Source organism: Syngnathus floridae, chromosome 13 (assembly GCF_059516105.1).
Source record: "Syngnathus floridae isolate MCC-2025c chromosome 13, RoL_Sflo_1.0, whole genome shotgun sequence".
Classification (NCBI taxonomy): Eukaryota; Metazoa; Chordata; class Actinopteri; order Syngnathiformes; family Syngnathidae; genus Syngnathus; species Syngnathus floridae.
Genome location: NC_142425.1, coordinates 5,906,496 through 5,932,086, shown reverse-complemented (window position 1 = coordinate 5,932,086; position 25,591 = coordinate 5,906,496). Strand labels below are relative to the sequence as shown.

Here is a 25,591-nt window from a genome sequence, read left to right as displayed (position 1 = left end):
TTTTGTGATTTGTAAGCCTAATCACATCAGTAGCCATCTCAGACACACATCAAAAACAAATCATAATACTAATCATATGAACAAGCTTAGCACCACACTTCTTCCTACATTCTTACATTTCTCCAAGAATGGGCTTCAGAAAATCTGACAAGAGCTCCAGGAATTGCGACCAAATGTACGTATCCATACGTACCTGGTTGACATAATGTCAGTGAAGGTACAAACCATTTGTATATATTTTACGAGGCCATGATTCGACATAGCGCCCACATGCACCATCGTGGTTTTATTTTCTTCCTGATCGAAGGTTAATATATTGAACGGCATGGTCTTCAGTTTGATCAGTCTGTCTCTCATGTCTTTTTACGTACTTCTGTTGTCGCAACCTTTTGTCTGGCATAGCACAATGCCAAAGGCTCAAGTGCTTATTAAAAGGCCGAGGGCAGTCATAAAATTACCTCCACATATTGAAAGTAATTTTATTTTCAGATGGCAAATAATACATGTAATAAATTCTTTTTTTTTAACATATGAAAGGGAGCCAATTACAAAGTACTTGAAAGCACATGCTGACATTTAGCACACTGTGTGTCGCAGCTATTGACATTTTTGGGGGATTTGCATTTGCATTCAGTTGAGATCCTCGCTACTACAGTCACACACACACACACACACACACACACACACACACACACACACACACACACACACACACACACACACACACACACACACAACCATGCAGGGTGCGGCTACTGCTAATCATTGTGTACTCTTTGTCCATTAATTTTGAATGATCATTTTGCACCGCAATTTCCCATACACTTATCCTAATTCAATTAGCACAACCACTTGTGTCTGTCGCACCCTGATTAGCTGTGGAATGTAATGTCTTTTTATTGTCCTAATGACCACCATATTACTGAAGCTTGATAGCAAATGAGCCAGGTGCCTGTTACAAAAGTAGAGAATGACATGGGCTCAATAGAGGACAATACTCTTCCTGAGCAACCCCCCACCCTCACTTCTCTGCCCGGACAGCCTCTTATTTTGGGATGGGTGATGATAATTTAGCTGATGGCGGGCTACTCTAATAACTTTTCAAAAGGCCCTTCTAAATGATTATAAATACTATGGATGCCTACAACACATTGCACAGGCTTTTACTGACTAATACGTAATTGAGCATATTTTAGTGTCAATGGTGGTGAGGCTCAATTAATGCAACAAATGGAGCACTGTTATTGCTGTTTTATGGCCCATGTTTTGAGTTGGCCTCTTACGTCAAATACTTTTGACAATGGTTTCCCTCCTACGTTTTACGGATGTTTGAATTAACGTTTGAATTTGATTGTGACCGTGTTACATGTGTGTTTCATGACCCAATTCTGCTACTGATGTTTGTAGCTCAATTACGGCATTGGAAAAATCACAGACTCAAATAACCTTAGCTCTCCCCACTTACTAGATGAACGTGAATGTGGTTCCTTTTCGGTTATTTAATTAAAAATGATCATTTATAGTAGTTAGTGTTGATTAAAAAAAAAGTGTGTTCAGAATTTGACGTGCAATAGAATCTATCTGTTCTGTTTGGCTTGTGATGTTTGGTTATTGGCTAGAAAGCACAAAGACAGGAAGCAGAGTAGAATTAAAAGTTTGTCACACGAGTAGCCGGCATGAAGCTGTAGGTAACTAAATATATATATTCATCTCCTGGGCTCTCTCCTTTTTGCGCTCTCGCTCTGACGCACTAACACAGACTACACTTGCACATTGAGCGCTCACTATTATTAGCACGGTAAGAACAAAAGAATTTCTTTGGTAATCGAGCCAAGCTCAGGGGGTGTGTACGAGATGTCTGCCAAAACAAGTGTTTAAAGATTTAGTTTCCGTAAGTTTACCTCTGTCACGGGACTCGGACGCATTTAGCCATTAGCGGGACCTTTTGAAGATCCCTGTCCTGGCCTCTTCCAGAGTGGCACGCTGAGCCTTGTTTTTCTGGTAAGGAGACATTAAGATGGACAAATTTAACACACCAACCACTAGCCCAGTTTCTCAAGCTTTATTTAGCCAAGGCACTCAATTTTCATAAAGAAGAAACATTTCACAGCACCTCCAATAAAAATGCCATAAAAAGTATCAACACGTACTAATGATGATCTTGCATTTTGTGAAGACCATTTAATTGTTCTGCCTAAATGCCAGTGCTGTAGATGAATGGATTAACGAAGATATATTTGTAGTTGATTAATAGTATTTTTTCAACTTTTTTTCAGTATTTTATTACTTTTGGTTAATTGTCACAGTTACTGTAGGACTGTGTCATGCTGGTCTAGCGCTACGCTCTTCTCCATTGTGCAAGCATTTTGGGATAGCTGTTCCAACGCAAACAACTAACACAATGGAATAGAGAATTTAGCAGGGAGATGGATGATATTGATGATTCATATGTTTATGTCTAACCTTACGAACTCAATTTTCTTTTCAACACTTCTGCTGTCTCCCTTTTTTTTCCTCTCCACACCTTTTAATAAACCGGATGGATCTCTTATTTTGGGACCAGAAGCACTTTTGTGTGCCTAGTCAACACACGCTAGCCAGCAGGTAATTACTGGAAAACTTTAAAAAAGAAAAAAAGATAAAAAAACATCTTATAGATATTATCCAGTCATCATATTCACATCTGCTTTATTCATTTTACAGATTCCGCAGAAGAATATCTCCTTGTCATGCATTCTGCTGTAATGGTCTTGGCAGTTCAATTATCTTGTCTCTTAGGTTAAAAAAAATATCAAACGAATGATGACATTACCAATTTAGTACCATGCCACAGAATCCGTGGTATTAAATCCTAATGTGACTTTATTCATACAGTATACTGAATCTATCAACTTGATAGAAAAGAAAGAGTTACGACAACCTGTGACATGTCCAAATGTGACTTCACTGCTTGTTTTAGTCATTTAGGGACTATTTTTGATGGATCCAGACACTTCTTCTATATCTCTTTTCTTTTTTGTCTGCATGATCCAGGGATTGCAAAAGCAGAGAGGAGGCCCATTAAGTTGAGGAGGAACTGTATTAGAAGTCTGGTTCCCTGGGAAAGGTCCCAGCTGAGATGGGGCGGCCATATTGGATAAACAGATGGCCAGGGAGAGGAGAGAACAGGCAATGAGAACAGAGGTGAAACAAAGAGGGGAGATGAGAGAGGATGCAAATAGACAAGAAATGCAGAGATAGTGAAAACAAGGAGAGAAAACACACACATTTCAGGTGAAATGGAAATTAATAAGCTATAAAGGCTTTGGTATATGTGAACTTTGGGGATATCGGATTCTACATACACATGATCAGATTCAAAGCCTTATGCTGCAATGTCAGTCTTGTCACAGAGGTCAACAATATACCAGCCGCTACCCCCACGACACCCCTGCCCTGACAAACTGCGAGAATGATGGGATTGGCGGCCATGTGCATTTGGCAGAGATTTGTAACTGTGGCCCTGCTCCACTGCATTTGAATTATTATTCTTCAGGATACACAGACCCCGCTCTCTCCAACACATTCACTTTAGAGTAGCCACTATGGTGTTAAAAAAAAAAAATCTAGAAGCAACATGAGCAGGAGAGAAGGAGTTACAAGACGTGAGGATGACAGAAAAATATACGAGATTTTAGCAGTAATGTGAGGGGACAAAAGAGAAAGACAGATAAAGTGAATTTAGGAGGGGAGAAGACTGGTGTATGGAGAAATATGTATGGTGGTAAAAAAGTGGCAAAAATGGATGAGCAGGAGCGAGGAAAGGAAATTGTGAAAAGGCACTGTCAGAAAAGGGTTGGATGGGAGGAAGAGGGAAATGAGGAGGAGAGGAAGATGAAGGGAGCAGGGGAGGGGGTTAAATGGAAAGATGAACAAGAAGGCTGCGAGAGGCGGCGACCAAGGGCAGGAGGAGGAGAGGGAGCGCGGTGAAGGACAGCAAAGGGGGAGAAAAGACGATCAGTAGGTGGGGTTCGATAGACGGGGGGTGTCAAAAAGGGGGGTGGGGGGGACAGGTGGAAGGTTAATGGGCCTGGAGCGACTCCACCAGACGCTCATGTGCTTGATATACGGCGGCGGGGACGGGCGCGGGGCGTAGGCTTTCAAAGATATATTATTTCATTTGAGGAGCAGCACCATTCGGTCCAACAACCCCCCCCCCCCTCCTCTGCACCACCCTCCCCAACAACCTAGTATTTGTCCAGTGATAGATGACAGGGCCCCTCGCGAGCCCAACAGACACATGAACACCTGTGTACAGTATCCCACCAGTACACACGAACACCCTCACACCAAGCTGAGGAAAGTTGTCTAAATCTCCTTTGAATTTCAAAATTTTAGTCTTCTCGCTCGTCTTCCTCCCCGTGCTCTGTCTTTATCACTGCCTGACTGCAGGTTCTCGAGCTCCATGTGTGATGCTGCTGCTATTTTAGTGGTAACAATATCTCTTTGATCAGTCACGCTGGGAAGGAACAGGAGTTTGAACTACTTACTGCATATAGGAAGCTGGGGGCTCACTTCATTCATAAATACTAGACCATCAGAAAGGAGATCAAGTTAGCTATTTCATAAATAATGTAAAACAAGCCTTGCTGTGTCAGCACTGGTACAAACAGGAGTCACTGGATTTAAGGATTTGTTTTGATGACGCAGTACTCAAACATAACTTTTGCTACAGGTGGAATCTGAATGGTGTATCCCGGAAGAGGAAGCACATATATGCACGCAAGATGGCAATTGCAGCCATCTGTTGTACCTGTTGTCCTCTGGGCTTTAAGTGCCCACAGTGTCTTAGATGTTTCTAAGTGTGGACAACTCCAAAGTGAACTTCCTCCTCGGGTCCCTTGATGGTTGTAGACTTAGCTTTAAGACACAGGCTTCCCAAATACTGTAATGGTCCCGTAGGTCCAACCACAGGGGACCGCCGGGGGCCGGAAGGAAGGACTTGGAACTTGTTAAAAGGAAAGATTTAGGTTGGTCCCTCCCAGAGGACACAACAGGAGGTTAGCATGAGCAAAGTCTGCTCATCTACTTGTTGCTTTGATGAAGGATGAAAGCCAGTGATTAAAAGTATACAGAGGTCCGCTAAATGACTAAACCTACCTCGGAAAAATGTCCATTTACTTATTTAGGTCCCGAGCAGTGAACGCTGCAAAGTTACGTATTGTTCTTGTAGAAATTCTCATTATTGTTCTCCATAAAGATTCACATTTTTAAGGAACTAAACATGAACAAAAACCTTTTCACAATATTTTACACGTATATTGGGCCGGGCAAAAAATGTTGATACACAAGTTCAAAATTGGGTCCGTGGACATCATATTTTAACTGTTTCAACAAAACATGTTTAGGATTAAAAGTTATTGAAAGCTTTTTGTTTTGTCGCATGCGGTTTCTGTAGTGATGATGCAGTTTTTGCGGGTATGACTCTGGCCAAAAACTCATGAAACTTTGCATGCACATCAAAGCTGGTATGCAAATAAATACTTTACAGAATTTAGTACGGTTTTGAAAAAACGTCTCTACAGCACTCCCTACAATATTTTAACAGAGGATTCCCGCTTCTACATTTCACCTGGGTCTGTGAAAATTTGGAGTCATGTGCAACAGCCCAAAACCTAAAAAACTATTTTGTAGCCATGTGCCAGGAAGTTTGTAATTATGACTGTTTTGAAACTGAGCCCTATTTTTGGCATTTAAACCAAAATAAATCACATTAGTGTATTGGACCTCATTAGATGTATGATTGTTAGCCGATAAGATGGTGTGTTGATATTTTGTCTGTCAAAATTTGGAGGGATGCAATTTTAAACTTCCATCTGTCCATGCCTTTCTCCAATTTAGCTGTCTTTTCTCTAATGAAGTGACAAAAGAAAAGCTAAAAAGGCCTCCACCAGTGGTACATTTTCAGGCAAGTTAACGCAGCCTGATTCACATTTGTGAGCACTCTGGGCGTTCTACGAGAGAAAGCAGGTCGCGTTTAAGTCTTGTTTGGGGATGATCAGGGTAAAAGCCTTTTTTATTGGCAGGTCATCCTGCTTGTTAATGTGGTGACGGAGGTGACGAGACTGTGCGGTTACAGTCCTGTACAGTTGTTATCACAAGTTGGCAGTCAAATCAGCGGACTAAGGGAGGGAATAGTTGAAAGATGGGGAGGAAAGTGATAATAAAAGGCAAAGGAAATGGGTAAACAAAGTGGATGTGAGGGTGTTGATCTAAAAAATTAACTCAACACTTCACCAGTTCTATCCAAGTAACAAAACAACTTTCTACTTTCCCTCTCAGTTGAGCTGGGAGCTGTGGTGCATTTATCTTTGTTGAGTGCTTACTATCTGAAATGCTGTATCAGTTAGTCAGACCTTATTGTGACTATTTTTCGGATGAAATTGAAAACTGTTTTTATATTTTATTGTATATCCTGCATAGCACTGAATTGTTTCCCCCAGAGATTATTATTATTATTATTATTATTATTATTGTTGTTAAATAATTTGTCCAATCAAGCACAACAGTGTTCCACTTTGTTACTTTGTCTTAACAGTTATATAGTCCACTTTCTACTACATTATCATATCACTTTGCCTAGATATGGATATTTTAGGCAAAAAGGTTCCGTGCAGGCATGGTATGGTGCGAGGGTGGCCGGCGTAGTTACGGCAACTTCAAAGACAAGTGTGAAGAGGCAGCACTTTGCCTGTAAATAGCCTTTGGCTATTTAGTTTCTCCGAGGTCAGAGGGGCCGAGGTGTGGCTGCTGTAGCTTTATGCTGACCCCAACCTCTAATCTAAACACACCGCAGATAACTATGCAAACCTGTCAGCTAATTTATCTTCCTCTTTTTTGCATCTCATTTGCGTAAGAGACAGTTAACTATCGTACAACTACTGACCTGTAGTAGAAGCAGTGCATTGCTCATTAACGTGCAGAAGTATGGTCATACAAATATATTCATTTCCACTTCTGTTGACGGAAAATTGTAGTTGATCATGGTCATAGCATCATTAGTGGGAGGTAACAACTCTACTGGTAGCGTCTGAGCGTCGCACATCACTGTATCTCATTCTTCCTCGTTGTTCCTTCCAATAAATTTATACTAGTGTCTTATGTTCTAGTGTTGTAGGGGCTGCAATTATGTGGATGTAATCCGGCCTGCCAAGGGATTGTGCCTGTCTCTGCTTCTTTCGTCACAGACCTGTCAACAGTTGTCCTCCGATGTCTATTTCTGATGCTTATTTGCTGCTGGTCTATTCTTGAAAGGGAGCGGGGACACTTTGGTGTGTGTGTATGTGTGTGTTGGTGTGTGTGTGTGGGGCTGTCCAGGAGACAATGTACATAAGATGTTTTACAGTACGTGCAGCAACTAGTGACAGTGATGACTGAATTTACACACGTTCTAAAAGAGTAACATTGGATATTATGACATTGTTGTGACGACAGGAGAGAAATTTCAGCAGGGGCCTCGCGCCAAAAACAAGCCATGGAGAAAAATGGTCCGCTATTTGCTGGTGGCACAGCAAAGTAGGACAAAGACACCTGTTTTGTAACCCTACTTTTAGCATTCCTTTCTCTGCTGGTTTTAATTTCCTCCTTTTGTTCTCAATTTCTTTAACATTACACCCAGGCCATTTTATGAGTCTCACATCATTCACTCATCCTGTCAATCTCTCTCTGCTTTTCACCCAAAAGGCCGCAGCGGCAACCTTGGCACCAGCTTTGGCTAAATGATTCCATACATGCAAAATAAAAGCCTCGCATTAATAACGGGTTTTACTGCACTGCATTCTTTTCGAATTGTCGAAGAGGGCATAAAAAAAAAAAACCTTTTCAAGCAAGGTGAAACAAAGATGAGCAATAAATCTAAATCCGTGCTGAAAGTGGAATTTCTGTGAAAGGTGTTGACAACACTATGAAAACTAGAGAAATGAACCAGGGAGTCAGGAACACAAACAAAAGAGTAGGGGAAATGGCTATCAGGTAAAGTGAATTGTTGTCTCCATGTCCCTCAGGCCTTTATACTCCACATGCTGCTCTAGACTTAGCTTCAACAGGAATGTCGGATGGAAAGACGCCCATGCTCTAATACAGATGCATTTATGTCAGCATCTGTCAAAAGACACAAGGTGATGCACCTTAGGGAGACAGAGGCCTCCATCTGCTGTTCTGTCTTGTGGTTTGGGGTCCTTGTCTTTACACAGCAGGAAGTACAGAAATGCTTCATTAGCTCATTCACATGTTTAATGTAACTATCACGGGCTGTGATCTCTGGAGTTGAGCCACATTTGGTTGCGGTGTCTGCCCCAAAATGTAACCACACCGTCAAATAAAAAAAAAAAGAAGTATATTCCCTCAAGTTTGTGCAGGACTTTTTGTGTCCATGCAAAATGCATGTCTGTGATTGTGTATCAGTGGTAAGATGCTCTCTCTCTTCTGTTCTGAATAATACAAAAGAGAGGCAGGAAAAGCCTATAGCCTGCTGTCTCCGTTGTCTCCTCGTTTTCCGGACTCCTCTTTACTTTAATACACAGACGGCCAGGCAAGCATTATGAGGTCATTTCCCACTGTCTCTCAATGAAAGTCAAATACACACACACAAAAGCACACGTACACACGTTTAAATACATATATGCACATAAATCCTCTCTTTCACCCTTGCCAAGAGTGATAGAGGGATTATAAAGTGAATTCAACCCCCCCGCACTCTGCCCCGTGTCATATTCAGACCTTCCTACCTTTCATACTCATGCTCATACAACTATTCACAATAAATCGCAGCATTAATTCCAATAATAATTGCAGGGTGTGAAAATCCAATGGCCCAGTCTTAATGCTTATCGGTCTGTAGATTAAGTTGTGGGTGTGTGCTGATCAATAGGATTCCTATGATTGGTAGGGTCTAAAATAAATAAATAAATATATAAATAAATATATACATATGTATGTATGTATGTATGTATATATATATATATATATATATATATATATATATATATATATATATATATATATATATATATATATATATATATATATATATATATATATATATATATATCTGTGAATGTGTGTGCATGCATTTGTCGATGCATTTGAGAGAGAGGAGGTTACTTGTGGGAGAAGCAGATCCCTGGGCTGCATGTGTATTAGTGGTCTAATGTTCATGTGAATAATTTATTAGGTTCTTTTTGTGTTTTTGATAATTAGTTGATAGCTTCTTAGCTTTAAGCCTTACAATTTCTGGGGTATGGGGTTGCGAGTGTGTCTGGTGGGGAGGTAGGCTCTCTCCTGAAGGTATCCTGAAACCTATTGTGTACAAAAAGATACTTTCCTTAAAGCCATGAACTTACTATGTATTAGCGTTTTGAAAAAACATACATTAGTTTGAGACTTTAGTCTCAAGTGCTCACGATATATTTGGGCATAACGGTAACACCAGTACTGTATTTTCCGGACTATAAGGCGCACCTAAAAACCTAAAATTTTCTCAAAATGCACCTTATGGTCCGGTGCGCCTTATATATGGACCAAATTCCTAAATTTAAACTGGCCCGAAGCATTGTGTCATGAAATCAATCATAAGTGGCCCGCTGAAGACTATGAATCATGAATCAAAAAGACTATGGATCATTATTTTGCGATTATAAAGTAATTTGTTGCGTCTGAAGTTGAAATAAAAAAGATAAAATGGAGAATGATTTGATTTGGATTAAAAATCTGACATGATGCATTAATGGTGCGCCTTATAGTCCAGTGCGTCTTATAAAAGGACATCATTTTAAAAATGGGCCATTCATTGAAGGTACGCCTTATAGTCTGGTGTGCCTTATAGTCCGGAAAATACGGTATTTCTAGTCAAATTTGACCCCATGATTAGAAACACAGGATATTAAAGGATATGTTCTGATGTTTCAGGAATTTTGATATACACAGTGTTGAAAATAATTATGCATGTAGGATAAATTTCAGCAAACAGCACGTTTTCGTTTTACTGTGGAGGTTAGTGTTTGTTGACATAACGAGTGGCTTTTATGAGACAATTACTTCTCATTAGTGTAATTCTTGCGGCATCACAAATCTATTGTTGGGTGGGTGCGCATTTTATGACAGGATCTCACATCTGCTAGTTTTATGTTTGCATATTTGCAATGTACACGCTTTGCAGTTATCATCCATTGATATTTTCACTTGAAAGTAAATTCTTTTTTTATTTCCTGTTGCTGTATGGGGACTATATTGAGTGAGGGACTAACAAAGGTGGTGGGGGTGGTGGAGGATGCCCATTCATCGTTGTCCATCCTTTCACAAACACACGGGTGAGGATGTTAGGATGTGTGGACGGATGAGGTGAAGTGAACGTGCTCAATCGAAAGAGAGCCTTTCGTTCTCAGGATCAAAGGTCACTCCGCAGAGTCAATTAGCGCAGTCACCGTGGGAAATGGTCAATTTCAGGGTCTCAGTATTATCAATCAGACATTGCTGAATGATCACTTTGGCTGTGCAAAATGGGCACACAATGAGAAAACACGCATAAGACCCTCAGATGCTTTACTTTGCATTTATGATGGCGAGCTGCAGTGGACAATAACACCAATGAAAATAAAAGACATTTAAAAAAATGTGTAGACAGCTCACCCCTGCCCTGACAGTGTGTCACCTGCACATTTTCCCAGCGTTCTTATCACTCCACCAGCAGTAGGATCGAAGACCAAATGAACTGTATGCCTTGATAAACAAGTTCGTTTTGGGGAAATTAGGACAAGGAGGAGGGGGGAAAGGTAATCATTTCTCTCACATTTCAGCAGAAATCCCGGGTGGGTGGATTTCATCACAACTGTTGTTTTTCTTCCCAGGGATATGATGAACTCCTGCATTTGTTTCTTCAAAAAGAGGAAAAAAATATTTGGTTAGGGGTTTGAAATCAACCTCTCAATACAGCTAGCTATGGGGCTGGATTAGCCATCTGTCATAGAGAACAAGTGCCTGGTGGGTCGAAATATTTTTTAAATATTTTAATTATTTCTTATTATATTTTATAATCATTTCACTGGTTTCTTTATGTCCACTCTGCTGAAGGCGGAAGAAACCGCTGAAACATGTCAGGTAATGAACCTAAAACAATTTGTTTGATATAAAAGAAACCAGTGAAATGATTAAAAAAAGGAAAAACAAGATGAACTTAGTACAATTATTTTATAATCATGTTCAAAATTTAGACCTAGTAGCCATTAATCCATCTACAAGATAGACAAACCAATACACAGCAAATAAAATTGCATGACGTAGTAAATTAAGCTCAGCCAAACATTGTGTTTTACTTAAACTTGATCCTGCTCGTATTATTCATGTTGTGAGCAATCTAGATAGATGTGATTTTCTAAATTCCTGACTGTGGATAGTATGACAAACAGTGACTTGTCAGTTGCAGAGAGGGTAGAGAGCAAAGTTGTGGATACAGCATGTGTGCCCATGGACCAGTCTAAGGCCCAGTCAAGTTTTTTTGCGACAGTCGTGCCTAGCTAATACCCAAAGAATAATAATGCCAGTACGAACACGAACGTAAAGTAATGCAATGCTACAAGGATATAAATATAATTGCAATGAAATATTTTTTTTCAAATTCCATAATAATTGTATTCTAATAACCGTCTTGGTTTGAAGGAATGCCTAGAATGAGTTAATTAAATGGCCGAACGGATGTGAGCACGCAGGCACGACATAATTAAGCGTTTGCAACACTCTGAAGACAAAGGGCCCTGTTTCGAGGTGAATTAATGCGTGTTCCCAGGTGAATACTGGAACTGTTTGGCTCAAGGCGAACAGATGCTAAGATAGGACAGCACCAAAGGATGAGCAGCTCGACACACAACAGCATTGAAGTCAGCTTCAAACCTTACCTGTAGTAGGCATTGATTTCCATCCAGAAAAGAGCAATTGTTCATGTGAATTTGAGGCAGATTAGCTCTTGGTGTCCAAATGCTACCCCTCCCTCTGTGCAAGAAATATCATGAGTTTCTCCATTCATTAACATCCACAGAAGGAGATTCCATTAATCTCTTCATTAGTCCACATCAAAAATGGAAGTACTTATTAAAATCAGATCCAGCTGTGTATACTCGTTAAAAATGTCCGCGCCGTACGCCACTTAACAACGTTCGTGGCACGATACCAAGACCAGGGCACAAGAAAGGCGGTAACTTTTCTACCACCTCAGCCTGATTTGACTTAGCACCCCATGATTGCTCTACTCTTGGCAGGGGTCTATGAATAAACATGACGTGTGTCAGGGAGTATTTGACTGTGCCAATTTTAATTTCATTTAATCTTCGCAACAATGTCTGCTCTGAATCACCTTTTTATTTTTGCACGTTTTCCCATTCTTCCATTCCCAGCCAGGTTCATTCCCTTGCTCACCCCCTCTCTTTTCTTTTTCTACATCTTGAAAATCCCATTAATCCTAGCCAGTGGTTTGAACAAAACTTATGGGCTAAGCGATTGATTCGTGTATTGATCCCACTCAGCTGAACGATCATCAAGGCGGTAAATTGGTTTCTTGGAGGATATGCTTTTTTTTTTTTTATTGCTGGCCTATGTATGTAGTCGTCCCTGCTTGGATTTTCAAATATCCTAGATTTGGTGATAATGTTGAGTAAACCAAGCCTGAGAAAGTAATGTAATTTTGGGGCTGTGGTCAGTTTGAAGCTCCAGTTTTCAGAATTTTTTTTTCTGCAATGAGAATGTAGAAGCTAAATGTTTGGTATTATCGTTGCTGGCATTCCTGAATACTACATCATCTTAAGCTCTCCAAAAACATCTCCACTCTTATGCCTCTATGATTTTCATGTTCACAAATCACGTATAGCAAAATTTCAAACAAATTGGCTTGTCCGTTAATGACAATGTAGCGGGAGTTCAACCCTTATCCATAGTAGAGAGCAACACGTTGATTTCAAGCTTTGATTTTATGACCGCCTAAGTTAGAAACACTTGTCTAAATTTTCCATCCTCTTGAGATAAGATTTTAACAACTAAAATAGTACCACACACTTTATGGCACGAGTCAAACAAACTGCGATTTGAACTTTGTGCTATTATGCTCAGATTAAATCAAAGAGCCATAAGTTGTAAAAAGTAAATGGCAAACAGCCAATCGTGAGATAAAGTATGCGACTCGCCTGCATAGCAATACAAAACAAAGCGTCTGATGTAGTGTCAGTGAGTTCATATGATGTGTGCAGGGAGTAGATCTTGAAGGATCAGGCGCCGTGCCTGTCGCTCTTTTGACAGAGCAAAAGGAAGAGCTCGTCAGGGAAACAGTTTGTGTCCTTTGCACTCAAAAGGTCAGCCAACTGAACCCCAACCCCTGTGTCGGCCTTATGCTTGTCTCTCACTAGTCTCCCTCTTACAGACGGGTGTCCTCTGCCCCTCGTCTACACTGCTATCACCCACTGCCATACACTCCCTTTGATGACCTAGGCTTCTTGTCAGAGGGTTGCTTCCAGGCAGGCAGGACAGCCCTTTGATGGAGGACCCCGACACTTGCTAAAAGCATTGACATGCGGTGGGACTGATGCTGTTGTTTGAAGATCTTGGACATTCCATGTACCCATCCTTTCAAACACACACACACATACACACCATTACACTAGCTTCCAGGATCTTTACAGAGGGCAGAAAGAGGAGGACCGGCGAGTGGCTCAAAGAAACCCCTCCTTTGAAAGTCTTCAGTGATCTCTGATGGTTTTAATGATGTCATTTGAATTTTGCTTTCGTCGTTAGCTGGCGATACCTCCATCATGGGACTATAGAAGTAATGCTTAGAAGGGAACGAAGACTACTTGTGATCAGAAACTTAATGGACAAAAAAGCTTTTGGTATATTCTATAATTGTACAAAATATTTTAGTTGATGTATTTAATTTCCATTCAAAATATCTTAAGTATGACACTGTTCAGGTAAAGCCGTAGCATTTTCTGTAGCATAATCTAGCTGGCTATCACAGTGCTGACACAATCACACTTGACTTTCACATCCATTTAAAGTTTTGATCAACCTAACCTTCAGCCCTTATATGGTAATAGACCATCACATGCAGCCACTAAAAATTTTTTTTTTTTTTTTTATATAACACAATTGTCAAAGAAGAGGTTGACTGCCCTTGCAATTGTATCTATATTATAAAGGTTGGCATCAGCGGTGCATTGGTGCGCATGCAGATTGGAAATTGACTATTGTGCTACTAATAGAGGACACAAGCAAGAATTAAAAGAGAGAGCTTAAATATGTGAACGACCCATTCAGTAATTATTCAACTTGTGCATTTCAATGACAAGTATTCTCATTCCCTCGATTCGCCACAATTTTTGACTCAATATCGAACCAGTTGTCGATTGCTGGTCACTTATGAAAAGCAGATGCAGAACGTGCCAAACTGCGCACCAGTTAAGTCACATTTGGCTGGGTCGCTCTGTGTGCCTTAGCTGTGTGAATGCTTTGTCTTCTTCAAAGGTAAACCGATTATGTTGGACACAAGTCAAGAATCATAACAACCCTAATCAACTTTAGAGTCCAGAGTTGGCAGTCAAACAGTGGTGTGTTTTTCCCTTCATGATAATAAATTGTTTTACTGCCTTCTGAATGCAATGACACAAAGTCAGTTCAACAAATATATCTCTGTGCAAGTTTAGCAGCACTCCAGTACAAGACCACATTCCTTTTCATGGTACCTATACTTGCACCTGCTTCTTTGGCTGCCTTTAACATTGATCCACATTCCTCACCATCCACTGCTGTCGTTGATACTGATGGAGTTCTCACATACTGTTGTCAAAGTCAAAGACTAACTCCTGACACCAAAAACCAACAGGCCCCAGGAGGACACATTATTTTTAATGACATAACATAGAGCAATGTTTGTTGATGCAAAAAAACAAGACATTTTCCTCATTCCTTTTTTCCCCTAATGGCGGCTTTTTTGTTTGAGTCTCTCAATTGTGGTGTAATGATTAACATGGCCAGGCATGGGAAGAGGCTGGCTGTTACAAAGGAAGATGTTGTTTTGGGGAACTGTTTGACCTGACCTGCTTCCAAAGCTCACTTGGCATGCCCATGGGAGCCAGCGGCTGCAATTCAGCAGGCGTAAATGTTTTAATCACTCGAACCAGAAACTGTTGACAATGGACAAATAGAGAAACTTGCACCAAAACCTGTTAAAGAGGCACCCAGAAACAGAACCAAAATGAATGTGTAGTTTCATATGAGAAAACTTAGCACTAACTTTTGGGAATGATTGAAACAATAAATAGTTTGGAAATAATCAATTCCAGTTGATCTGTACATCCTCTGAGCATGTTTTCACTATAACAGTTGCTTGTGCTTAATTTATTTTCCTAAATACTGGGACTGTTCCTCAAGAGACTCAACAGTATTTTTACGGGAAATTGAGAGGCTTTTCTTAATATCCCCGGCAGGTTGATGACCAGATGAAGCTTCTGCAGAACTGCTGGAGTGAACTCCTAATCCTGGACCATGTCTTTAGGCAGGTCATGCACGCCAAGGAGGGCTCCATTTTATTGGTCACTGGCCAGCAGGTGAGTTATTGCAAACCAAAAACATGAATTTCTTCAACATATAAGTGGGTAATTTTTTTAAACAAGAGAACACGGAAAGGCAAATGCAGCAGCAGCAGCAATGGGGTAACTTCAGAAATGATGATGAAGTGAAGATGTCGACAGTTTAAAGAAACTGCATCCATTAGGAGAATGAAAGATTGGTAGTCAGTCAGTTTTATTTGCATACTTTGGTCAATGTGCAGCTGCTGTTGGAGGGGATATGCATTTGTGTTTGCAGAAATGTGCGGGAAGCTTTGAATGACTCCATTATCACCTATTCTCCCTCGCCGCCATATCACCAAGGATATTTGCAATAACAGTGAAAGCAAAACCCAATGTGGGCGTGAACACACAGTTGATTTGTTTCACAACCAATCAAAATGACTGTTCTCATTCCCTTTAAAATTGGGGCACAGTCCTTCCAGACATGGCAGAAGCCAAAATTGATTTGCAGGAATCCAAGCAGAAGATTGAAGCATACAAAGTACATTTAGGAAGAAGAGCTCCATGGGCCAAAATCACGTAAACTTGGCCAGGGTAATCATATAACCCTGCTGAGAAGCAGGCACTTGGAGACTTTAAAACGTATTCATTTTGCATGTTCGGCACATTTAAAACTAACTCTTTGATTCATGTCAAATGTCCTATTCATTTTTTACATTGACCTCAAACAAAGCGAACATGAATGTAACTTCATTCTCAGGGTCACCAACAAAGGCACAACTATGTGTGTTCTTTTTCCTGCCATGGGCTGAAACATGAAATGGAGCTCATTAAAATACATTCAATGAGAAAATGACAAATGGGCTGAGCTGCTGAAAGCTTAAGCAAGGCCCTCAATATGATGGCACTGATATTTTGACAGCCTGATCTTGCTGGTGTCCATGAAATTTAAATGAAAAATATTTAAAAGAAAGAAAGAAAGAAAGAAAGAAAGAAAGAAAGAAAGAAAGAAAGAAAGACACTGGAAACACACTTCAAACCAGTCCTCCATCCATATTGATTCAGGATGGATTCAAATCTGAAGGTTTATTTATATTTACCCAGCATGTCTCTACAAAAGGAATAATAAAGTAGGATTGATTGACTGATTGATATGCAGGTCACTTGGGTTAGTGCTAACTCTGCTATAGTGGCATTATAGTGTTTTCCCCTCTCTTTGTACTTCAGGCCAGGAGGCAATAACCTAAGGCATCACCATCAACAGTCCAATCCTTCAATGAAGTTATTTCATGCACAGTTGATTTTATGTAAATTGATTGACACTTTGGAAAAGGAGCATCGTCTCCCTCTCACTTGAGCCATAACTCTCTTCTTTATGAATGGGGAAAAAGAAAAGCAAGTACAAAAGCAGTTGGGAAAATAATAGGGGGGGAGAAATGTTCTATAGAGAATGGACCACATATACTATTAGAATAAAAGTACATCACTGTTCCTTAAGGGGTGTGACTTGTGTGGTTTTGCCCCTGGCACGTGACTTCTACACGCTAACTGTACCTTTTGGTCTTAGTTTGGAGTCTGGTAATTAGGATTATTTCGTACAGACAGAATCTTTAAGGGTACAAATACCTCTTGCTGCTCCCTTGCTCCATAAATGAGAGAAGAAACGAGGTTTCACTGAACATTTTCTGATTACATTCAATTTCAGTCAGCCTATTTTCTCAATGAATATTGTTTGAAATCCTTCTGTGTTGTAATTTTAAATTGAAGCTCACACAGACCCTCCTTTAGGAAAGAAAGGCATCTATCTACCTTTCCTTGGAAATGCCTTAACAGTCAATTATGATAATGAATTGTATAAAATATAAAATAATGCTATAAAAAATAAGTTAGTAATAGAAAATAATATAAGTAAATAATAGAAAATAATGTAAGTAAATAATAGAAAATAATATAAGTAATAGAAAATATTATAGCACCGCATAATGCATTATGTCAAGTAATATGGAATATAAGTCTTTATATAATAATGTTTCACAATCATTGAATATTGCAGAAAACTGCACTGAAATTCAAACATTTTTTCTTTCTTTTTGCAGGTAGACTATGGAGTGATCGCATCCCAGGCTGGGGCCACCCTCAATAATCTATTGAGCCACGCCCAGGAACTGGTGACGAAATTACGTTCTTTGCAAATGGACCAACGGGAGTTTGTCTGCCTGAAATTCCTGGTCCTCTTCAGTCTTGGTGAGTCTAAACAGAGGATATTTGGATGCGTGGAGATTAGTTGGGGTTTTTTTTTGGCATGACAACGATTGAATAATGTATAATGGTTGCTGAACTTAAATTGAGGAAATTATGTATTTATACAATTGAGAGCTTGGTGCCAAGCTATTTTGCTCCCTGTTTCCAATGTTTGATATGATTTCTGGCAGACTAAATATGGACTGCAAATTCACCACAAAGAATACTGATTTAAATTTGGGGATCACAAGTCAAGTTATTGTTGCACTTACGGTAGAGAGCGGGATGGTTAGTGAGGGGTGACGGTTAATTGTAATGGTAAAGGATGAGAAGAGAACAGAAGAGGTAGTCAGAGATATTCGTGAAGGAATACAATTTATAGACTAACATGAGGGTTACCTTGGTTTTGCGTATGCGTGTGTGTGTATGTGTTCTCAAAGTGGTTATCCATTGTTTAGGTGGAATTCAGAGGGGCCTTAGAATATGAGTGCATGTACGTTTGTGTGCATGTTAGCGTGTTTGCCTCTATGAGTTAGTTATGTCCGGCATGTGTCTTCACGTGGCATAGGGTTTGCTTGGGCCCAGAGTCTAAATAATTTGGCAGAAACATCATCCATAATGAAAGACTGACCTCAGGGATGTGTATAGCCCCCGGCAGTGCCTGTTTTCCAGCAATGCCTGAGTCTCCCACAGAAGAAACCCGACACAGGTGGCGGAAGTCGCAGCGTTTGGACTCAGCAATGCAAAGCCTGGAGATTTAGCGTTGATTCATAGCAAACACAGCTGAGCAGAGGTGGGCTATTGATGGGCTGATCTGAATATGTGTAATGGAATGAGAAAGCAAATACTCACAGAAGCGGCTTGCACGCTGCCAGCAACACCAATTAGTACGGCTGTAGCTAAATGAGGCATGAAAGTAGATTTGCGTAGGCTGCTGAGCGTTGAAATGGCTTCTAAAGAGGGATGAGTTTCATTTAACGTACACTCGGATGAATTAATCAGATGCCAGAACTCTTCTAATTTCAGAAGCTTTGTTTTTTTTTTAAACTTGAATTCAATTGAGAATTATATCAATCTTGCAAAATTACATGGGCAATATACGGACCAGTAACATGACCATCCGTCCCTGATACAACTTGTCAGCTGTTTAGCAACATCGAGCTGTCATCCTCCATAACTGCGGTCTGGGTGTTTTCATATGCGGCATATGTTGGCATGCATCGGGTCTTGTGTTATCTTTTCAGCACCCTCTGACGACTAAGACTGGCAAATCGTATCTTGATAGTATCTATTACCTGATCGTTGGGAGAATTAATCAACAAATCCATTTCTACCTTCATTTTTAGACCACGGGCAAAAGAGAACATATTAAATGTTGGTCGAAAGCTGAGTCCAAATAGGGATTCAGATTTTTCAAAAACATTTTTTCCATGCAAACTGTTTGAGTGTGATATTGTTTTCTCAAAACACCCCAACACCAGGTTTCATGGGGGCCTGCGGTTCACTCTGGAACGGCCAGAACGGCAATGTCCTTGGTGAAGTAGTTATTAAATGACTGTGCAGACTAATTTACTCAGACAGATTTTAGAAATAGGCAGATAAGCTGTTCTATGTTGTGGTTAGGTGTGCCTTTGGTCCCACATATGATTATACAAGACAAACTGCCATCATTCTGGATAGGTCGTTGACATTTCCATGGTCTGCATTTGCCTATAATAAATGTTCCAATAACCATTAGACTGGCATTTAACGATCATCATTCACTATTTTTCCGTGCTTTTCTTAAACTTGACTTTTTCCATTATTTCCCATCCTGGCTAAGCAGTCAGTAAGTCACAGCCCCGACAACAGAACTCTTAGTTAAGCCTCCTGTCGATAAAGAGAGAGAGATATAGATGTCACTCCAGCTGAGAGAAGACTTGTCCTGAATTTGACCGTCTTTTTTTCCAGTCTTGGTATTATTTTCTCACTGTCTCACTTTATCCATCTCCTTCGATGGTGTCCTTTTATCTGTTGTCATTCTTTGCTTGTCTCAAGCGAAGGCTTTTGCTCTCTATCAAGAGGACGATGATCACTCTACTAGCATTGATCTTGGTGTGTGGAACTGTGAGCAATGGTCATGTGTGTGCTTGTATGTGCAGTAGTAAAGTCACAACCATTAAAGCTCGAGTGAGACAGAGTACAGCCCAGGTCAGAGTTCAGGAAAGAATTACTACTAGTTGTCTGATGACAGAACACTGTTAATGGGTCTTTGATTTCCTTTTAAAAGCCGTAAGTGCTGAAGAGAAATACTGCCAAGCTGCTGTTTTAAGTGATCGTCAGGTGACAGGTAGGCACAGAAGTGACATTTTGGCTTTAAATTAAACAAGTGTTTTTTTTCTTCCTATTAATTGACAAATAAAGCTATATAATGTGGTTTGCTTTGTGAGTTCTGCAGTACTCTGCTGTTTAGCACTTGCATTGTAATGAGTAGGGATAACTGAGGAAGGAAAAAAGGAAAAAAACATCACTTATCAATTTTCACAAGTGTGGTGTTTGATGTAAATTCTCTCAACTAGAGACAGACAGCCCTCATATTGGCAAAGCACTTGTGGGTTCAGAGGTCAGAGTCTGCTCTGCCAGCAAGCGACTGGGCTCTGTGGGTCAGACCACGTCAGATGTAATTGGGTGAGACATGCACTGCCAGTCCTCGTCAGCTGGGAAGAGAACCAGAGGAGCTGTCAGAGCACTGCTGAGTGCTAAATGCTCCCAGCAGAGAAGCGAGATTTGTGGATACAACTTAGAATAATTGTAGTGGTTAGGGACAAGAAAAAAAAAGTTGATAGAGAGGTAAATTATTTGGAGGTCTACTGATAATGGTGCACTCTTGGACTCCTAAGTCGTTATTTTGGCATTTCATACCCAGCGTTATGTGCCAAGTCTTGCCTTTGTGGAAGTTGTAAAATGCTGCCTTAAAAAAAACATGTCAGAATATATGGATTATTATGATTCTGGTATAAGGAACAACTGCATAAATCAGAGGGTTGTCTCTAATATAATCTAATATTTACATTGTTTAGATTTATGACAGGTTCAAATTTATTCCACATAACTTGGGAAATTAATACAGCTTTAAGAGTTTACATTTTTTAATCTTATAGTTCTTCAAATAAACCGCGGTGAACATAATGCATTTTATAACGCATATATCTATAACAAAATATTGTATTATGTATTTATTTATTTGTTTATTTATTTTTAATGTATCCGTACTTCTATCATTGCTCCCTCATTTTTTCGCATCTTGACTTTGTCACACACTGAAGCACTGCAAACAACAAAACGAGACGAGACAACAAACATGGTCAGTGTGACTGACCTTGATAAAACAGTGCGCTATCTCCATTTCACATCATGTCTGTGTATATAGTGAACAAGAGGCAAAACACGAAAGTCCCAGTCAAGTGGATCCCAATTAAGCAACAGCCTGAGCTGCTCAGAATCAATCTACTGATCCCTGACCAGATTGTTCATACAGCCCATCCCATTCCACATTCCCAATACACACAGCAAATATTCATTTCCTGAAATGAACCGAATCATTTGGATTCGTCGGGGCATTGATTAACATACTAAGAAGATGGCAATGGTTCAATATTTGCTCCTGCTGGGACCACAATGTAAGGGCCAAATAATGGAGCATGTAAAATCCAAAACACTGTATAGCCTCATTAAAAGCAATGCAATAGACTTGTTATTTTATGCATACGTATAGTTTTTTGCCCTTTTTCTAATGCACTCAGCAGTATGGAGTTATATTGATTTACCTTATCAATGTTCACTGTTGAACTTTAGCAATCCTGATTTAAATCTGCTCCAAAATATGATTCTTAGAAAGTCACCAAATGTCAAGCAAGTCAAAAAATGCTTAATTCATTTCCAATTGCATTTTGGATGGCACAGTTTCAAGATTACCTCATCTGTAATGTCACTTTATTGTCCTAATTGTCCAAACAATTAAATGCAGAACTAGCATTAATTTTCAGCTATTGGTGACCTAAAATGTCGAGCTAACCAGACCAGTCTAGCTTCACAGTTTGCAGAGCTACCTTACATATGTCTGACAGATGAAGGTTGATATCATAGATGATGTGTCTCATCTATAAATTGCATGATGCAATTCTCATTTTCCATTTCATCAAAAACATAATCCTTGAACTAAATGAAGGCTCTGTCTTTGGAGCGTCCGCCATGGCACTTGCTCACTCGAATCTGCCTCAGGCCTCGCTTTTTGTCAAGTCTGACACATCAGTGGCACCCATGACACAGAATATGACAATTAAATATAATTATACATCACACACTCCAACCACTTAGCTTTGTGCCGGCAAAACTAAAATACTTTCACAGATGGACGTTTAGGTTTGTCCTCATTCTCTTCCAAATGCAGTGCTTAAAAATCACACAGGTCAAAAAAGTCATTTGAGACAATTAATAAAACTTTTCATCTGTTATAGTAATGAAAATGAATTACTTTTCCTGACCATGTGATACATGTTGCTGGGCAGAATTGCATAGGAGAAAGTCTACCCTATTGTCCAAAAACTAGGTGATGATGATTATGATGATGATGATGATGATGATGAAGCTGGTGTATGAATCCCACTGGACAATGATTAATTACTTTGATTAATCCAGGAATTAAATTGTAACATTTATTGATATACAGCACATTTATTTCCCAGTTTAATACATTATCTGTATTAAATATAGAAAAAGATTCCAACAGAAAGAAAAAGAGTGCCAAAAGGTGACATCAATCCTTGTTTGTTTGGTGTATAGTGTTTGAATGTTTATGCGAGCCACATCTCCGATGTGATTGTGGGATCGTCATATAGCGGAGTCTGGTAGATTGGTGCAATGACAACAGTAATGGAAAATACAGTGGTGGTGATTGCAGTGGGGGTACACTAAAGATTTATGTATAAGGCTAATAAAGCGCAATCTATGCACAATACATCGCCTTCTTCATCACTCCGCTTTGACTGTCGTGTAAAGTGCTGGGCAAACACATGCTGATTGAAAACTATTGGACTGTCATCTACTTTTCAAACAAATCTTTTTACCAGCCATCAGCATCCTACAGTCTTCATTCTGAGGCAGCAAACCAACAAATAAAAAAGTCCTTCGCAGTTCGCTCAAACTTTCTAGCCGACAGATCCAAACTCAACTAATCAAGTTTGAGTGTCCAGACTTTTCTTTTCTCGTATTCCGTCTCATCAGGAGTAGGTGGAAATATGCCCTAAAGCAATGAACCTAATACTTGCACCTATTTTCTGTCAGTTTTAGCCAAAGAAATATAATGCACCTTCCACTTTGTAGGGAATTCAGCGTAATCAGACTGCGGAAAAGGCTTTCAGAATTTATGAAGCAATAAAAGCTCCGGCTTGCTGTCATTACTGAATGCAGGCTATTGTCATTAAGACCTGTTGTGCTGACTTGTGTGTAGTTGTGGGGAGATAGTCACACTCAATCTTCTTTTTCTTCTGTTTTACACCTCACCGGTTAAAAACCTCTGATTCTCAGGATTCATTCACATTGTGTCTTTCCAAACTGAAGCTGAATCTCCCACTTGATTTAGTTCTTGAGTATACATCAAATGTGGATGGTTAAACATTTTACCAATGTAAATATTTGTCACCCAAAATGCACAGAGAAAATATACAGAAAAAAAGTCAAGATGTCAGAGGCAATAATGACATCAAAATACATTCACTCATTCAACTTCTTTGATAGGAAAAGACAAACATGCTGCCTCTCCAAAAATATTAGTTCATTTTAGACGCATTTTAGTTGTGTACTATTCTCGCTTTATATCAATCGTCATCATCCCTCATACAGTAGGAAGTGTTCGGTCTCACAATGTGACTCTTTTGTCATTATCATTCATTTTTAGTTTGACTTGAATCATTTTTATAAAGAATATCAAATATGATTAATGACCTCATGCACTTTATATATAAAATCTACAAAAAACACTGTACATATTAAAAATAAATTAAATGCATATACGTATATCGCTGTGTTGATAATTATAGGACTCAGCATGATAATATTTTTAGTATCCTAGCAGTTCAAATGCCTAAAGGCATGTTCGTTCCCACAACTTCCATAATTACCAGCAGTGTTACTTATTTACTAGAGCACCATCGGTGTGTGTATATAATGCATACAGTTGCAGCAGTTATAAAGCAAGTTTTGCAAGAGTCATAATCACTTTGTCACTACTCAGTCATGACCATAACATGTGCAGCACCCCCTTGTTCTTCATATCTCAATACTGTGAAAGCACCTCTCTGTCCATATAGAAACTAACCTGCATGGTTACACAAAACACAATTACTACTTAAGCACAACAACTACATGTATGCGTTTCAAAAGAAAAAGACACTTCCTTCCTCCTGCTCCTCCTATTCCTCTGACAATGTCCTGTTCTCTCCTGTGGGGTGATTTAACGTGGCCCAGCGAAATTGTTGCCCACAATCTCTCCCTTCCATTCTCCCTCTGCCTTATTACGGGCTGTCAGTTTATTATAAAACATTAGGAAAGCAGAGGGACACTTGCGGTTACTGTCCTATCGATCGGCACGGATAGATTCTGTGATTTAGAGTCCGCCTAGGCCCGTGCCCTCCGTGTTCTCAGTCTCCCATTTGCTTTGGCTATTGATGTTTCAACATTAACAGTTACAAGCTGCTACAGAAAATCAATTCTCAACTTTTATTACCGTCTGGATAAGGCCGAGGGCCCCCACTGCCAGCTTGTACTTAGGAGCTACGGATACTCCGCCCGGCATGTCAGGTGTTTTCTAAGTGGTATAGGCAGCAACAATCATTTGTTGAAAACACTACGGGCCGTCGGGGGCCAATAGGGGGGCCTCTGAGTGCAAAGTTGTGGGAGTTTCATTTTTTTATCCTGCATACTAATACTTATATTGAACCTGTTTGAACACTGTAAACACACCTCAACATGCCACAGATGACGATTGATCCCCTCAACCATCATCACTGACCAACCTGTTATCCGTGTGTGCTTGCGTTCACCCAAATAGTGTGAATGTAAAAAGGCTGAGGCCTTTCAAACATTTATGAGGAGCTACCGAGCAGCAGTACAGGAGCTCTTCTGGGACAAACCGCCCCCGGTTCTGTGCTCGCAGTCCCGATCAATGGAAGTCAAGTTCATTTCACCCCTCTACCGCCTCCGTCTCCAGTCGTGGAGTGGCCCACTGGTGGGGCCGTATTACACTTACACCACTTGTTTTCGTGACTGTGTACATGTGTGAGTGTGTTTCCCAAGTGCCAAAGCTTCAGGTTATCATTATGTACTGGTCTGTCCGCCGCAATGCTAATACTAATACATTCTCAGTGGTCACGTCTTGGGTCCCAGTGCTGTACTGCCTAGGAACCCGCTCCACTCCAATTAACGGCCAAGGGATGCATGCTTGGGCCAGGAAGGACAGGCCCGGGCTACCTAGGGCCCTGCGGTGAACAGGCTCATATTAGTTAAAGAAAGCCCACATTGTGCAAACATGAATGTTGCAGAATATCATATCAAAACCTAGTGATTTGTGGAATTGAGATATTTTGGTCCATGTTTTGTTTCCTGCAAAACTATCCTTCATCCATTACAAACCACAATAATCCAAATTCTTCCCAACTAAATTAGACCACCGGTTAACAAATCTGACTTGATTTTTACCAATCCAAAACACATGACTGTGTCTAGATTTA

General features: G+C 40.0%; 2 protein-coding genes across 3 annotated transcripts in view; one reads left to right on the top strand and one right to left on the bottom strand.

Annotated features, from left to right (window-relative positions):
• The window catches only part of nr5a2 (nuclear receptor subfamily 5, group A, member 2), a 53,130-nt gene that overhangs the window by 13,696 nt on the left and 13,843 nt on the right, over positions 1 to 25,591 (top strand). The window contains exons 5-6 of the mRNA XM_088393685.1: positions 15,501 to 15,620; positions 17,681 to 17,828. Of these exons, the coding sequence (XP_088249811.1) occupies positions 15,501 to 15,620; positions 17,681 to 17,828 (268 nt within the window). The remainder of the gene's footprint in view (positions 1 to 15,500; positions 15,621 to 17,680; positions 17,829 to 25,591) is intronic.
• The window catches only part of LOC148388310 (adhesion G protein-coupled receptor D2), a 91,584-nt gene continuing 67,894 nt past the window's right edge, over positions 1,902 to 25,591 (bottom strand). For both annotated transcript variants that reach the window (XM_088393677.1, XM_088393681.1), the window contains 2 exons: positions 10,826 to 10,910; positions 1,902 to 1,998 (listed from right to left, as the gene is read on the bottom strand). The gene's annotated coding sequence lies outside the window, so the exon portion shown is untranslated. The remainder of the gene's footprint in view (positions 1,999 to 10,825; positions 10,911 to 25,591) is intronic.